Source organism: Dasypus novemcinctus, chromosome 17, assembly GCF_030445035.2.
Source record: "Dasypus novemcinctus isolate mDasNov1 chromosome 17, mDasNov1.1.hap2, whole genome shotgun sequence".
In the NCBI taxonomy this organism is placed as follows: Eukaryota; Metazoa; Chordata; class Mammalia; order Cingulata; family Dasypodidae; genus Dasypus; species Dasypus novemcinctus.
In genome coordinates, this window is record NC_080689.1 from 39,453,143 (window position 1) to 39,471,277 (window position 18,135).

At 33.7% G+C, this 18,135-nt stretch overlaps 1 protein-coding gene across 50 annotated transcripts in view; it reads right to left on the reverse strand.

The window, feature by feature from the left end:
• The window catches only part of NRXN1 (neurexin 1), a 1,214,286-nt gene that overhangs the window by 1,087,784 nt on the left and 108,367 nt on the right, over nucleotides 1-18,135 (reverse strand). For 19 of the 50 annotated variants that reach the window (XM_058278536.2, XM_058278553.1, XM_058278550.1 and 16 more), the window contains exons 3-4: nucleotides 9,712-9,729; nucleotides 6,273-6,302 (exon numbers count right to left, since the gene is read on the reverse strand). The exons of 16 other annotated variants lie outside the window; for them this stretch is intronic. In XM_058278536.2, the coding sequence (XP_058134519.1) occupies nucleotides 6,273-6,302; nucleotides 9,712-9,729 (48 nt within the window). Of the gene's footprint in view, nucleotides 1-6,266; nucleotides 6,303-9,711; nucleotides 9,730-18,135 lie in introns of all 50 variants that reach the window. 15 more of the 50 variants (XM_071208815.1, XM_071208816.1, XM_071208823.1 and 12 more) reach the window with 2 other exon arrangements.

The window sequence follows — 18,135 nt, forward strand, 5'->3', positions numbered from 1 at the left end:
TAAACCTTTAACAGATTGCAGATCATTAGTTTATTCTTTCACTCTAAATATAGATGGTAATTTTTAAAATTTTCAACATTGATTAAAAAACACCTTCTAAGCACTTTTTGTCATGTAATATTACCCACAACAGCAAGGGATATTTATTATCCATATTACAGATGATAAAAATCTAGAAACGTGAGGCTAAATCAATTTCCCTAGGTCAATGAAGAGCAAAGATGGGATTTCAACCTAGGTTTTAGGGCTTCCCAATTCAAGCTCTATAATGCTCCCCAGTTAGAAGATGGAGAATTTTATTCCCCTAACAGAAACCTTGACAATAAGAAGCAAAGTCATCCTAGATAACACTCTATTATTGAAATCCTTCACACAACCTTCTAAATTTATTTAGCAAAAATAAGATGAAGCCCCATTCCATGATTATTAGTGTGTACTCAGGGAAAAAATCTTTGAAGTCTTCTTAACATTTGTTATTCTATATCAAAGTTTTGTCTGCCATAATAAGCACTATCTCTTATCATGTCATATAATTCAGAGTATTAATGGTTTATTTTTAGATGATCTCTATCTAATGATCTCCCCAGATCCAAAATCCTATGATGTCTAATGAAATATTCAAATTTCTTTAATGTATGAGCTAAGTAATGTGGGAAATTACACAGTTGTTTAAAACTGCTGACCTACTCAATTTAAGAAATAGCATCTTATACACCTAAAAAGTGTTGAGGTTGGTTGGTTTAAAAAATTCTAGATTAACAAAAATCCATTTTCAAATGGATAAGATAAAGTCATTATTTTGGAGGAGGGTCATCCTTTTAAAATCCAATATGTTAGAATGGATACAGTGACTGAGCTCCTGCCTCCCATGTACGAGGTCCCAGGTTCAATCCCTGGTATCTCCTTAAAAAAAAAAATCCCATATATTATCATTTGAATGTTTCATCATTTCCAATATATTTCAGAAAAGCTTCTAAATTTATATATACTACCTTATTCTTTAAACTATTAAAACATGGAGACTCCTTTCTGTGCTCATCACTGAGAATAATTTACTACAAGTCTAACATAGTCTTTGTTCAGTTGATCAGTTATTCAATGTCATTATTGTTTATGAATGCACAGAGGTATGGGAAACTTCACAGAGCCAAGAGCACAGAGCTATTATTAGCACTAAATGAGCTGAGATTATCTTTAGTAGTAAACATAATAACAAGATTGATTAAATCACAGCAAGAGCTAATAATACATAAACATACAAACTTTAAGGAGCTTTTCTTGGTTATAAACAGAACTGATGTACTTTACACTAATGATGAACTAACAGCAAAACAAATACTGAATTCCAAATTTTGTTGAAATAGATATTTAATATATGATTATATAAGGTGAAATTCTGGTTGTTCCAAGTTCTATGACTGTGAATTGGGAGCATCCCGTACTGCAAGAGTAGAAGTCACAATAAACACTTTAAAATAAATTATTCCTTAATTTGCATGTGCAGGAATTATAAGCAGTTCTATACAAAAAAGTTTTCTCAAGATTCACAAACTCTTCTGAACAATGCAGAATACTCAGCATTATGGAGCGAAATTAGGAAATACGATTTAAAAATCCCTAGAGAAAAAAGGAAACAAGATATTTTAAAATGAAATTAGTTCTACAACAGAAAGCACAGCAAAATGTATTTAAAAGCTATAAAACAAATACACATCCTGATGTTGGTGACTGGAGGGTGAGAACTTTATGAATAAATTATCTATATAGCAACATAAGAATTGAAGGATGGTAAGAAACACCATGGGAACAAAAGAAGTGTATAAAAATGCTGAATGCCTGATTCTTCTCTAAATATTAATAGATATCAAATCCTTCAAGAGTAAATATAAGAAAATAGTTGTGATATGACATTACAGATGAATTTTTAACACATGGTAATATTGGATATTGCACATTAGTTGTTGTAGTGGAATCAACTATATCCAGGAATAAAAACAATTCATCTTGAAAAAACCTACTTTGATTCTCCTTACAAATTATCCTACTTTAAGAGCTACATTTTCATTAATTTTGTACTTCTAAAATGCATAATTTTATGCTTGACAGTTCTCTTCTTAATCTTTGGTCTTCAGGTAACATGAGAATCCTGGACAATCAAATGCTAAATATTCATTTGTAAAAGTCAAATGGACATTTATTTTGCAAATATGGTGAAGGATCTACAAATGCAAGGATTACCAAATATGCTCATCTTACAAGACAAGGCTTAAATTTTTGGCTTTTGTGAGTGCTAACAAACCAAACCCAATTTAAACACAGGTATTATGGCATATCACAGTTGAAAATATGAAGTTAAAAATAATCATGGAAACCACATAAGATATCATAACATCAAATCTGAATTTTAGGAAAACTCCTGTATATGTTACTTCATGAATCGTGAAAGTTAGAAAATAAAATTTGATTATGTGCCACTGTGACAATGAATCACATTAAAAATTTTTAAACATTAAAACACAAGAATACATTGACCTTACTTAGTTCTTTACAAATGCTTTGCTGTGGATGTGCTAAGGCATATGAAAGTGACATTGGAATGGTGCCTTACGAGAAAGAAATAACTGCAGTATTAGGATAGGATGTAAGTAATAGGAGACAAAATAACATTTAGAGACAGAGGGGATTCCATGCAATCTGTTACTACCATACTTTTTGGTTATTTTATTAATGCATTTAATACGTTTTCTCTTTCCTCTTCACTTTCTTCTTGGTCCACCCCACCCCTCCATGTCCTCCTTTACTTTCTCCTTCTAAGACACACCCTGAACACATACTTAACAAAAATGACAAATTCAAGATACAGTAATAAAAATGTCTGAGAAATACAAGGGTTGAAAAGAAAGATGAGCTTCCTGCCATCACTGACCTTACACACTGGACAGGAAAAGTTCACATTAAATATATAATCACACATGTATAATTACCAGAAAATTCTAGGCTTCCAGTAATCAGATCACCAATATTTAACTGACCTTTATTAACTTGGGCTTCTGAGCAATTAACCAGCTTTTACAGTTGGGTTTGCATGTATGTTACTTTAACATTTTCTGATTTAGATGGTCACTCCCTTCTCTCAGACAATCATTACAGTACACATAAAAAACAAAAATCATTAGACAATTATCAGAATGAAATGATCAGTTAAACATACACGGGAGAAAAGAAAACTAAATTTCCAGGCAAACAGATAAATCTAAATTCTAAAGAGAAGAGAGAATAAAGTTGGTTTTATCAATGGTCCAAAGAATTATACCATCAACAAATTTCAAGCCAAAAAAGAAGGCAAACAGAATTGCCTTCAAAATTGCCACAAAGCCCATTTGGATCCTTCTACCCACAACCAGTGGAAGCCAGGTTGGCCGTGGATAGTATCTCTCTTCAGATGTCCCAGAGAAAACCCTAATTCCTTGGAAAATAGTTTATTCTTTACTACATCCAGGTAAAGGTGACATATTCTTTTTAGATAGCATGAATATAAAACCAAATAATTGACTCTACATTTTCATCAGAATGACCAACTGAAACCACCAGGCACCTGGAGTTGTGGGAAGAGTGAGAAAGCTTGCATTTCATTTCTAGTGATTCTTGCTGCACTGTGACTAGCACATTTCTCATTTGTATACTTCTAATTAACCAATATGTAAAGTTGATCAGTTTTATTTGACAAATACTCAAGTACATATTAAAATCTGTTTTCTCCATTTAACATCAAAGAAAATCCTGGTCCATTAACAAAAGATAAATGTAAAGGAAAACTCAGAATTTTGTCCTCTGTAGTTTTGTGCTGGTAAAAGAATAAAACTTGATGAAAACTGATGAAGTAAAAACATAATGTTTGACTCCCATACTAAGAGAAAATATTTAAGACTGACAGTAAAACTGATTGAAGTGACACATTAATTATACCAAAACAAAATCAGCTGACTATAAATATGAACATTCCATATGTAAGTTAAATTACTGTATAATTAGGAAATTACTTCTTGAGTTATTTTTCCACAAAAAGATGAATATATGAATGTGTGCATAAAGTTGTGTATATACATGTATTTTGTAAATATATACATGTACATATACAAATACATATACATCGCTTTCACTTGCCCAGTGAAAATACCAACACAGCTCCCTGTATGCCATCCTTAGTCCTGTACTAAAGACTTGGTGTGAAATGCTACTATAGGAGTGGGCAGTGGATGGGAATTTGGCCTCAAGTAAAAATGTTTAGAAAGCACCCCAAATGATACATAAAATCTGTGATAGAATCAGTAAGTCCTGCCATTTGCAGAGTTACTAGAAGGCTTAAAACAAGATTAAATTATATTACTGGAAATGATGACCAAAACACAAACGACAATAACATATGTTCCCCTATTATTGGCTTGAAGAAGCCACACGGCTTTTGTTTTAAACCTCTCTTTTACACATTTAAAACTTTGATATCATCTTACTTATTGCCTAGCTCATCACATTCAGATGTTTTTTCAAGCGGCAAAGGTTCCCTGCTAGATGAGACAAACATAAAGTTACAGAACTATGAGTTATGGTTCCAAGTCACATGATTAAGATTTAGAGCATAAGAAAAATTCAGAGAATTCAAAGATAAGATGCTTTCCTGCATTTAAAAAATAAAATAAAAACTAGAGACCAAAGGTACATTTACTAATAAATGGTTAAAAATATTAATTTAAATGTTATTCCACACAATTACCACAGCTACATATTGTCTACTTCCCTTTAATAATAATATAAAAAAACCCAGCTATACACAACTGCATTCTCAATGTGGATGGCTCTAAATGGTAAATTAAACATGCTTCTGAAATTATTAATGCCAGCAGTGTACACATGCCTGACTTACCAAGTGATGCAGGAATGGATACCTGGTTGGAAATGTTCTTAAATGAAAGTTAGTATGCACAAAAGAAAAACTGGGCTCTTCTTGTTCCTCTGCTTTTCTCTTATACTATGCTGCCTTTTCAGGTTATCATGGAGCTAATGTGTATGCATGACATATAACAGACAATTAGATGATGAGCCCACGGCAGAACCATTTCAAAGCTGCACATGCTTAGACTTACATCTCAATGCCGAATGGTTGGGACAGATGTGCTCCAGGGTTGAATGTTCGAGGATGATGTGTTTACGGTGACTGCACTCATCATTTTTCTGCCATTTATTAATAGTGCAAAAACCAACACTGAAACTTGTAGCTAAGGTCTAAATACACTAATTATGTAAACAGCTGACATGAAAAACATCATTCAAAAGCAAAAGGAGTGAAACATTTTGACGGATTTATCTTACCTTAAATGCATGAAATATTTATTAACACACATACCTACCTCCCAGGGCCCATTACCAATGCCAAAGGGTCTAAATACATTTGTATTACTTAGACACACTTAATTTATACAAATGGTATTAAGAAGAAATAAAATAATGTAATACCTTTACTTTTACCTATGGATTTGATGAAATGATTCCATGAAGAAAGGATTTCCAGACAACAAGAATAAAGAGAGAAACAACAGTAAGAATCACGAATATATGTATGTGCACTACTATCTGAAGATTAAACAAGACAAGAAAGTATAAATAAGGATTTGAAGACAAACGGAAATGCAGTCAATACATGTTGAGAATTCTGCCATTTTAAAGGAAAATACATGCAAGGAAATTGGAAAGTCCATGCTCACTTAAGAGGACTACACAAAAGGGAGACACACAATAACTGAATAGAAAAATTATTGATTCCGTGGAAGCTTATACTCAGCATTCTAGAAGCCAGAAGCCAATGATGTCTGCATGTTCTTAAACTGCCATGCGTGAATGAAAAATGGATTCTTGTTGGTACAGTATGATAAATTGAGCATCTTCTTTCACATAATAACTTCTGAGGGTTCTCAGTTTTTCTTTACTATAACCACCCCATATGCTGATAAATGTATGGAAAATTTCCATCATTATATCTTATGTCTCATTTATTTGGCGATATTACAGTGCAAGGAATGAAGACAAAAGTTGAATGAGCAAATGAAAATCAAATCAAGTAAAGGGGAAAAACACATGAAAAATGTGAACATAATGTATGTATTTAATTTGCAGCCAGATAATTTGCAAGCATTTGCCATCTTCTGCAGTGATGGTTTGAAGCAGCTACAGAACAAGAAAACACTGAAAGCAGAGTGGAAAAGGAACAGAGCCCATACCTTGGTCGCCCATCATCAGGTGCGCCAGACCTTGAAGGGAAACAAGAGCACAGTCAGCAATAAACAAGGGAGCATGGGAAGGCAGGGTTGTCACGGTGACAAAAATGTTCAGTGACAGACATCTTGTTTCCTATGAGACATGTCTGTATCACAGAGGCAAATCAAAAAGCATTCTTTCAACCCCTGGTTGGAATGCTTTGGGGCAAAGAGCGATAGACTGAAATTTAAACACTGGCATATGCTGCACTGTGTATTTCTTCTACGTATTAGTTGGAACAATCAAGAGCATAAGAGCATGACTTAAAATCCAACCAATTCCTTAAATATTGCACCAGCCCTTCGTGCCTTTTGAAGAGACTGTTTTACACATTGCACCCACAGGGCTTGTCATTCTTCAGTGATGAAACTACATTTTTAAAAAACCCAAAGGAATAAATGAAACATGGGCTGGGTCTGATCTTTTTCCCCTCATCAAAAAATAAGCAGTTTCATAATTAAATGGAAAAAAAATCCTTAATCACACTGAAATGATAATGCAGAAATGTCTCCTTATCTGACACATGTAGCAATAGAACAAACTTGTTCAAATACAAAAAAAAAATGTCATTACACATGCAGTTGTGAAGTTAGAATTTACTACAGAAAAATGTTTTTAAGAAAAATATTAATCAGTGTTAAACAGGCTCAAGGAATTTTCCATAGAGAGCAAAATTATTTAATATTTTACTTGAATGTTTCTTAAATGTTATCAAGGAAGTTTCCTAAAAGAATATTGCAGTTCCTTTGTTTATTTAAATCATTTATTATCTCCTGCTTGACAATTAACTTCAAACTGAAGATCACATCTTTTCAGAAGAATACTGCTAATGTTCTTTTAAAAGTTCTTTCACTGTCAAAGAAACTTTTTTTTTTTTACTGAAAGACATGATTCCTAATTTCCTTGTTCTGAATTTAAAAATAAAAACTATTCTTAAATCTATATTTTAATAAGATGGGCAACTGGCTAGGGCATGTGTATCAATTTTAATAAAATGATTTTTCATTTCCCAGTGCTATTTCAAACAGACTGAGATTTTATGTGAGCTACATAACATTATGCATTTAAGTATTAGTATTGAAATAATAATCTGTGTTTTTTTTAAATTGCTGCGGTAAGCAAATATCTCGTTCAAGCTGATATTGTTACAAATCATTATACAATTGAAATATAATATTAAATTCATTCAACATAATAGTTTGTTTCCTGGTATGTAACATCTCCTTGTATTTTCCAACAAAAAAACACATATGTAGATTAAAAAGCTTATGATCTCTTCTTGAGTCATGATATTTTATATATGTGGAGGAATAGTGGTTTATCTGTTCAAGTTGTATAACTGTTCATTTAATTTCAGTTTTACAACTACTATACATAATTCCTAATAACAGTTTATAACTTGTTTGTAGACTAAAGCAGGGAATTATCTATGCATAAGATCCAACTCTTAGACAATATATTAGACACCTCTAACGGTTTTTGTTGTTGTTGTAGTTGTTGTTTAGGAGGTACTGAAGGTCAAATCTGGGACCTTGTACATGGGAAGCAAGCGCTCAAACCACTGATCTACGCCCACTCCCCTCTAATGGTTTTAATACCACATTAATAAGGACTGAAATTGATAAATCCTGAAATTCACATTCCTCATGCTAGAATTTCCACCTCTGAAGGAGCTCCACTATATTATTAACATCAAGCTATAAAAAGAAATGCTAAAATTATGACTGAATAAACTTTATTACAACGGTTTATGCGTCTATATACTGAATACCTTGCCAAAATTTTGCATAGGATGAGTAGGTGTGACAGAGGAAAAGAGAAGCATTTGTGCCTGATTTTAAAGACCCTTGGAATGCAATTGGATTTAAAGAGAAAAGAAAAGATTTTACTGGATGGTTAAGGAAATGGAAAAAAAGGATAAGAAATACACTTTTTAAAACTTTCAATCTCAGCATGCACATCATAAATGAGACTGATTTTGAAAGATATCACATCTGCAGCGTAATGTCATCTTTATCAAGTGCAAGCTCACATGCAATTAAAATTATAGTATAGAAAAACAGAAGCCATATATGGAGCCAACACCTGGAAAAATAATTATAATTTCTTTTGAAATTTTAATTTATTTTACTTAAATAATGGAATAGATATTTTCAGCAGCTAAGAAATCATGAAACTGTCTGTGAAGGAATCACAAATGTGAAGTTGAATCCTCTTTAGATTAGTTCCATATCACCATGAGGTGTTCCTTTTACAAGCCATGAAATCTTGTTAACCTTAATGACTATCTTTTACCCTGGATGGGGAGTCTTTTTCTTTTAAAAAGTGGTTTTCACTATGCAGAAATGCAGTATTTTCTAGAAGGGCAATCTTTCAAATACTCAGTGAAGTAAAATAAACTAAATTCCTTCCCCTGATATATAAATATTAGTAAACTGTTTATGCAAAAACTATTAATGCTGATAATATGTAAGCTGATAGAACACCTTCTTTCATACTTTTTTTTTGCCATACCTAGTCCTTTTTGCACATTTATTCTTTAAAGATTTGGTTGGCAGCATACTGACTAATGCATTTAAGTTCTTTAAAAATAAATGTTGAAATATGCTTTATTTGTTGGCTTATAGAGGAAAAATGTATAACTCTGTAAAAATCCCTGATAGAGATAATTTGAGAAAAATTTAAATAAAATACTATTTTATTTAACATGATACAGAATATTACAAATATACTTACCAGTAATCACATCCGAATGCCGTATACTTTCATTTCCACTGGGCAATGGCTTATTTTTTAGTCTAAGTTTATGCCTCTTAGTTATATTAAGTATAACTAATATAACTAAGTATTTTATTATTTGCTTTTATAAATCAAATAATTTGAAATTAAATCAATATTTGTTTGGTTTTTTTTAGGTATTGAGGGTTGAACCTGGGACCTCATACATGCAAAGCAGGCACTCAACCACTGAGCTACACCTGCTTGGCAAACCAATGGGTTTTATATGATATAACGTTAAACATTTCCAAAAGAAAAGAAGAAATCATTTTGTTCACGAAAAAAAAATGGAGAAAGGACCATGCACTGTGTTCTGAAACTGCAACAAAATACCTTCTCATGTAAAATAAAAAAAGTGACTTTGTATCATTTTCCCATACAGAACACTGCAATATGCATTCTAAGTTTTCATATGGGATGCTGAAATCTTCATCAAGGGCTAGAATTATGAAGGAATTTCATATACCTGGAGCTGACAGGATTGAGAGCATGTGTGTTCTATATGAAAAGTGATACACAATCCAGAAAGAAGTTCAACTTACCGTTGTAATTCGAGATGTACTCTATTAATACTAAGAAACACAAAGCAAATGAAAGTTGGAAAATAAGGTAGAAAGCACCCACCTTCCACATGGTTGTCTTCTGAAAGCACATGACAAGGAGGGAGAGAAAAGGAAAAACATTCATTAAGTAGCATGCAGACTGGACCTTGCCTTTGCATGTCTTCTTCATGCAAGGCACCAAACACATCATGCAAGTGCTCCATCGCTATCATTCAAAAGGGGAAACAAAATCACGGGGGAGCAGGTTCCCTCCCGCTGGCAGCATTTACAGAATGTGAGATGAAATTTCACTAATACTAACGTCCTCAGCAAACTCTTTAAAAAGTCTTTCACTCCTCTGCATAAAACAAATGTTATTCTTCTTGCATGTTGCTAGCATGGCATTTCTGGCAAATTATTTTTAAAGGTTATCTATTCTTTATGCTCCTATAAGATTGTATTTCTGAATTGTGACTGGACTTGGATGTAAGAAAGTCCATTAAAAATATTCATGCAATTTCAGCTAAAGAATCTCCAATTCTACCTAATATGTTAAACACTTACCATCATGGTCTTTTAATATTTCTAATATCTCAATTGCTTTCCTTAAAACAATATAACAAATGTAAACAATTGAAATCTACAATTTATTTAGTTTATTTATAGTATGTTCATATTTTACTGCACATGATATTTTATTTTAATTTCTTAAAATGGTAACTTCTATAAATATTAAGTAGAAAAAGGTCATCATTGCAAGTGAAGCCCATTTGGGAGCTGTCCATTAGACAAAGTTTATCATAATTTATTCACTTTGTAGTGAATATGAATGAAATCAATCAATATAATACCAATATTTAGTGAACCTGAACTTATATTTCCATTCATGTACATATTTTATTTTTTCATATATTTATTTACCTCTATATACATATATGTGTCTATATGTACAACCACACACACATATATATATAAATTTTTAAATTTTTACACATAATCAATATAAGTACATGGGGTTTAAGCTGCTATTAGTACCTGATGGATATTCAAGCACTAGTTGAGAAAGAGCGCTTAGCATCCAGGTTAGAAAAGGATGGAGGTCTGTTTAAAGGGACTAGGGCAAGAACAAGGCTTCAGTAGTTATCAAAAACTTTTCATAATAATATATGCCAATGTCAACATTTCTAGACTCATCCTTAATATTTTATTTAATTAATGGTAATTTTTTTAAGTGGTCATTTGGTCTAAAGTATTTAAAAAGAACAAAACAGTAGTAAGTTTAGAAACTTGAAAGCAAAGACAACTATAAATGCATAACTTTATTAATTTCAGCAAATACTATTTTAATGGTTAAAGCTAATACTGAATTAAAAATCGCCATTTTTTTTTGTTTAAAATATATTAGCTAGAAACTGAAACATCAACACAGGCACAATTACTGATGTGGCATTAATATATCATAGAAAATAGCAACTTGATAGATGTGGAAATACATTTTTTACACAATACTTGGTTTTTGCTAGAGTTTATTTTAAAAGGAACAACAAAAAATGAGTCAAGCATTTGTTATGTGGTATGAATTTCCTGTTTGTTTTTGGTTTCCAATCTACCAAATAAGGAATCAGATTGAAGTTTTTACTTTGCAATGGTCATTCTGGCCATGTCATGTACAAAAATGTTTTGGTTTTACTGCTTTGTGTTGGAAATAATATAAAGATATAGACAAACTTAATGTTTAAGATAAACTTGTTTTTTTTAAAACTGTCCTTTGAAATTCTACTTCTGTTTAAAATACTTGTTTTTTACTAAGATTGTTTAGTATTTTGCAGAAACCAATATAATGAGAAGATTTAGAAGAGCGTCAAAGCACTGAAACTGTCAATTACTCTGGTTCTACTTAATTTCTGTAAACAAAAGATTGCCAAATAGGGTTTAAGTACAGTTCCAGTAAGGGACTTTGAAAACGTGCTGTATAAAAGGTCTAAGAGAAAAAGGAAGGGGAGGGGAAAGGAGAGGAGAGCACATTTTATAAATGTGCTGAGTAGAGTATTAAGGTATTATTGAATCTATGAAGTCAAGGTCATTGATTCAGTTCCCTGGAAGTGAGTTTTCTTTTCACTGTTCACTAAGGCACAGTTACAGGAGGTGTCATTGACCCTATATCCATCCAGCACCATTTCAAAATTTTTCTGTGTTTTTGTTCAAAAAGGGAACCTGCTTAGCTAATGGGACTTGCAGTCATGCCCAATGTATAATCAAACCCTTCCTTGACCAAACTCACAAAAAACGGTCTGTCTCAGAAGAATTTAGATTAAAACAACAACAACAACAAAGCATAGTACTAGAGTATAAGGTACGGTAATAAGTTAACTCACTGAAGAAGTAAAAGTAGGAGAAAACTGGTTTGGATCAGATTTTTCCTTGAGCCTGTATATTTTCAGAATTCAACCAAAACCTTCTCTTCCCTATATCATTCTATTCTATCCCTTTTAGTATCTATTGGTTGGTTTTGGATGATTTTAAACTTGTTCATCTAAAGATGATCACTAGGTTATTTCAGTATTTGGACATCAGTTTATAACTGATGGCAGTTCTAGTGCTTACAACCACACTCCAGGCATTTTTCTTTTCCCCTTCCTTTCTACTTTATTTTTGGACTAAATGATGAACACTGAGTTAGAAAAGAATAGTTTTCCTCAAGCATCAACTTTTGTTTTCTCTTTGAGGATTATTATGCAATTAAGTGCTATTTTGGTTTTGAACAATAACAAGGAGAGGTGCTGAATTTTCGCATGCCTCGGTGTAGGGGCAAAGCATATATTTTGGTTTAGCGTAAGGTAGAAGACAGTCCATTCAGCCCTACCTGAGAACACTGTCAAGTTAAGGGCAATCTCTTGGTTTGCAGAAAGCCCTTGCTTCTTAACTCTGCTGACCTAATTCTTGCTATGCACATCAGGTGGGCCTCTGAGGAAGCAACTTTACTATGATGACCGTGACGTCTCTTGATGTCATGATGACAATCTTTTGATTGTGAAAATAATTACAAAACCATGAAAAAGATGCTTTACATTTTATTTTTCTTTCAAATAGGTTGTACTTTCCTCACAAAGATGGGAATTGGGCACCAGAGCATCAGTCATGTTTCATGGTATGATTGATGGCTTTATGCCGGCATGAAGGGATGCTGCGGACTATATCAAATTGTATGGTTTTTACTTATTACTTTTAGGAGTTATTGGGCATTGAACCCAGGAACTCGAACATGGGAAGCAGGTTTTCAACCACTGAGCTACATCCACTCCCCAAATTGTATGCTTTTTGTGTTTAAATTACTCAGAAGAACACCTCCACGATTATTTTTCTTTGGCCCCCAGCTTTTAAGAATGCAAGGGCATTAACTTTAGTTTATCATAACAGTGTTCTTTGCACATAATCTTTTTTTTTTTTCCATGTGGGGTGGCTGTCCTTATGGGGCGCACTCCTTGCACATGTGTCTCCCCTATGCAGGAGATACCCCTGCGTGGCATGGCGCTCCTTGCGCGCATCAGCACTGCACAAGGGCCAGCTCCACACGGGTCAGCAGGCCCTGGGCTTGAACCCCGGACCTCCCATGTGGTAGGCAGAAGCTCTATCCATTGAGCCAAATCCGCTTCCCTGCACATAATCTTAATTACATGCTTCTAGGAAAATAGAAAAGAGTAAGAAAACAAATGTGCTTGTTTCAATATAAAGAAAAACTTAATCATGGCCAATGAACATATTAAATTTTCAAATGAATATAACAAATGACTACTTTCTGTATAACCAAGTGTTTAAGATGGGCAATATGAACGGTTTGGTCTAAATAAAGAGGCAGTGGTCAACTTATGGGCTACATTTTACATGAAAAAACAGGTCCAAACCAGCCTTCTGCCACTACATGGGCATTCCTTCACTTCTTTGTTTTTATTCCTTCTCTTCTAGGTTCCTGTGACTAGCTGCTTTCATTTTCTTTGGTTCCTCTTCTCCTCCAGGAAAACTGCCACTTCCCCAGGTAGCTTCTTGCCCTGCTCCAAACCCTCCTAGGTGGGGTACATACCAACAAATACAGTAGTGGCAAGGAGCAGCAGGAGAAGAAAGAATCATACGTTCCTACTTCCTTCTTCACTACCCTGGGCTTGCCAGTTTCTATTTTCCCCCTTTCAGTTCCTTAAATTCTCAAGACTCTACACTTACCAATCATTTTGGGGATAAGATACCAGTTTAGCAAAGCTGGGCTGCCATGGTGGCACAGGTTAACACTTTGTTTTAGCTAGTTTTTCTTTTAGTATTATCATTGAAAACCTTTAGAGAACCGCAATAATCTGGGAATGCTTCAAAGATTTGTGCACAACTAACCAGAGAAAGAAAAGCACTGGTCAGAACCAAAAGGTTCAATCAGAAAATGAAATATAAAGGTCTGTTACGGGGATTTAAGCAAGAAAAGAAACAACTATAGCAGAATTTGGGTAGTTTAAAAAGTGCTTGTTAAAATGTGGCCTCGGCTCCTTGTTTCAAGTCTACTTACATGATATTCCTAGACCCTTTCCCCTAGGCTGCTGGCATCCTGGTCCAGGGCAGAGGGGTGGGGGTGGGGGGGTTGAGGAGAGTCAACTAGAGTAGCCAGTTTGTTTCTTCCTCTTGACTGCTCAGGAGTGAAAGGAGTGTTCTCTCTAATCTGACTGTCACAGCTGAGATATTCCTGGCATCACACTGGAAACCCTGAAAACATTTTCCCTAGAAACTACATCCCACTGTATATTTTTGGAACAATACTATGATTCAAATATACTATGAAAGTAAGAAGTCCTTTGTGAACTGGTCTGAGAACTTTAACTTACCTTGCTGTCTTGTTTCCATGGGAAAATGTGAAATGAGTTTCAATTTATTTATTTAAAGTATTATTATAAATTGGAGAGTGCCTGTGTTTATGTTTCAGACAGGTGCCAATTTTGGTATAAAAAATTTGTGGCATTTAATTCAAAACGTTCCATCCTGCTAAGGAAAGGAAGGAGAAAGGAAGAGGGAGGAAGGGTAGAAGGGAGGGAAGGATGAGGGAAAGAAAGGAAAAAAGAGAGGGTAAAGACTGATAGAGCAAATTCTTCTGGTGTTTAAGCTATTCAGTGGACCTAATAGAATTTAATAATATTAAAATATTTATTGAATGACTCACATAAACTATAATAAATACAATTCTAAATTTTATCACAAGGAACTATTTCAAGGATTTTGTTTTCATTTGTTTTGCTTTTTATAGCTTCAATTCTTGCCTAAATCTTAACATTTCTATATTGATTTCAATAAGTTAGACTTAGGGAAGGACCATTGCATTTAACAGTGACCCTAAAACTGGTGACAGGCACAGTCTATGCTATGCATGCTTATGCATGCTCATGTCACTCTTTTTCTTTTCCTGTTTTTTTTTTTTTTTTTCTTTTGAGGTACGGGGGCCAGGGATTGAACCCAAGGACTTCATATGTGGGAAGCCAGTGCTCAACCACTGAGCCACATTGGCTCCCTGAAGTTAGCTTTTTCGTTTGCTCATTGTTTTTGATTTTAAGGAGGCATGGGAAACCAAACCCAAGACCTCCTGTGTGGGAAGCCAGTGCCCAACCGCTTGAGCCCACTCCCTGTGTCACTCATTTTAATTGCTTTATTTTTTAATGAGGACTGAATGTTTCCTGATATGGAACTGACATATTACATGGCAGGGTATTTATCATATACTCTCCTACCCAAGCTTCATCACCACTACATGATTCTCTAAAGAAAGCTGGTTCAAGTGAGCAGCCTTTTTAGGAGTTTGAAGTCACCCTTATTGTAGATGGTGGAGCAGGAGAGTTCTTAGATTGGAATTGAGAGAATAAAGTTAGATGCACCCTTACCTATCTGCCACCAACCTAACTCGCCTTCTGGTTGTTATGTGGGTGTGCCAATAGATAATACTTCCCTTGTGAACATAAGAACTGCAGATATCCTCTGGACCATGTGTTACCAAAATAGAAAACTCCACAATGTGTCCTAAGCGCTTCCATATTAAGATGGAGAGTGGGTAAATTCTCACTGAGGGAACTGTCAAACGTTTGTTCAATGTAAAAACATTTTTTCTCAAATCATTTTATTACAGAGATTTTTCAAAAAACTTCTTAAATAAATTCTGATTTTATTCACCTGTACTTAGGTTCTCAGACCAGTCCAAAACAAATCTAATTTCCTTGAGAAAATGCAAAAGTATATTGTGATGAAATTTAAAAGAAATGTACACCAAAAAAGTGACTAAATAAACCAATACAGTAAAATAAGACTTAACAAATTACATTTGCATGTTTACAAAAAAGTTTGCTACCTATATAACTGACTTGCCAATTCTGTGAACATTCTTATCTTTAAGGAAAAAATTTATTTCAAAATAATGAATTCTTGTTTCATTTAACAACCTTTGTACATGTAATAAATAGCTTGGAAAGAAAATGCATTTAATATTAAAAGAATCAGTTCTTCAAAGCCTTTTTTTGGTTTTAGTTTTGTTAAGTGTTTAAAAATCAAGATTATACAAGCTTTATAATTTATGGCTAATTTTACTTTAAAGTTTTATAGAAATCATTGAAAATCATTCTAAAGATAGTGGACATTTTTGGCTAAATAAATTAGATCAAATACTAAAATTATTCAAGAGGTTCTCAGGGTTGATTAAGGTGTTACTCATAATGAACCAAATATTAAGCAATTTTTCAAATGGTAGTGCATTTACACAGGAGCAAGATTGTTGTGAAGAATTCCTCTCCTTCTCCAAAGTGCTGAAATCTGACTTCATTTATCCAATAGCACCTGAGGTTGAACCATACGAAATTACTGTTCAGGTCAAAGTGGTCAAATATCAACAATTTCATATGGTAAAATTTAATATTTATAACTTGCTGATTTTCCTAGAACCTGTTCCATTCTTCACTTCCATTCAGTAATGCAGTCCTAACATAAAATGAAATGGACCCACTCCTGAATTCTTAGAACCAATCATTGGAAAGCAGGAAAGAGAGTAGATGTCATTTTAATAAAATGCAATTAACTTTTATGGATATCTTAAGTACCTTGTTACAAATGTTCAAGAAAAATAAGAATAAAAATAATGTATTAATAATTGTGTAGTTTTATTACCAATTTAAGTGCATGCTCATAAACATTATTTAATCTTCATATTACTCATCAGTTAACTCAATGTGGCTGAGTGATGTGCCCAAGATACCCAACTAAAAGGTAGGAAATACTCAGTGGGTATCAAAAACATGTTTTAAGGCTCTTTTATTTTTATTTTTAAAAAATATTTATTTATTCATGTATTTCTCCCCCCTCCCGCCATTGTCTGCTCTCTGTGTCCATTCACTATATGTTCTTCTGTGTCTGCTTGTATTCTCATTAGGTGGCTCTGGGAACCGATCCTGGGACCTTCCGGAATGGAAGGGAGGCGATTGTTCTCTTGCTCCACCTCAGTTCCCTGATCTGCTGTGTCTCTTATTATCTCTCATCTGCGTCTCTTTTTGTTGTGTCATCTTACTATACCAGCTCTCTGCATGGGCCAGCACTCCTGTGTGGGGCAGCACTTCCGCATGGGGCAGCACTTCACACAGGCCAGCACTCCACATGGGCCAGCTCGCCACACAGTCCAGCTTGCCTTCACCAGGAGGACCTGGGTATCAAACCCTGGACCTCCTGTATGGTAGACAAGAGCCCAATTGGTTGAGCCACATCTGCTTCCCTTAAGACTTTTTTAGAAGACAATTGTAAAAAGAAGACAAGTATTTAGACAATATAGGGCAAATGCTGGCGTATCTACTAAGGTTAAGGTCCTGGATCCAATATCAAAATGCATCTCTCCATTATTTTTTTTTAATGTAACAGAGTAAAGGTATAAGATGACTTTCTTATGATTTCATCTATCGTGTAGCAAGAAGCCAGAATAATTTTAGGGAAAATACTTGTTTCTTAATTGAATTTACGTCCTGATTCTATTAAAGTTAAAAAAACATTAATGTTGCTTAATTTCCTTCGTTGAAGAAAAAAATAGCTCCAACTTTCTTCTTCTCTGTATTATTAGAATTAATAATTTCCCCAGAAAAATCATATTTAGAAAATCTTTGCCCCACTTTAATAGCAAAATGCAGGCCAAGGTTTGTAAATGTGTTTGCTAATGGGAATTCTAGCTGCTAGAAATAAAAGGGAGAATTATTATTTTCATTTCTTGTGGTCTTTAAAATTCAAAGTATTTATTTCATTAACAGAATATAAATTTTTTCTTTCTTTTAAAAATATCTAAAATTAAAAGATAGTGCCATTCAAAACCAAATATTTTGGTAGATGAGACAGTATAATATGAATTTGTCATGTAATGTATATCTGACCTTTCAATTTAGTTATAAAATGCAAATGTAGTCAAATATTTTTTCCCCTTCACATACATGCTGTACAGTATATTTCCTGGAACTAAGCAGCA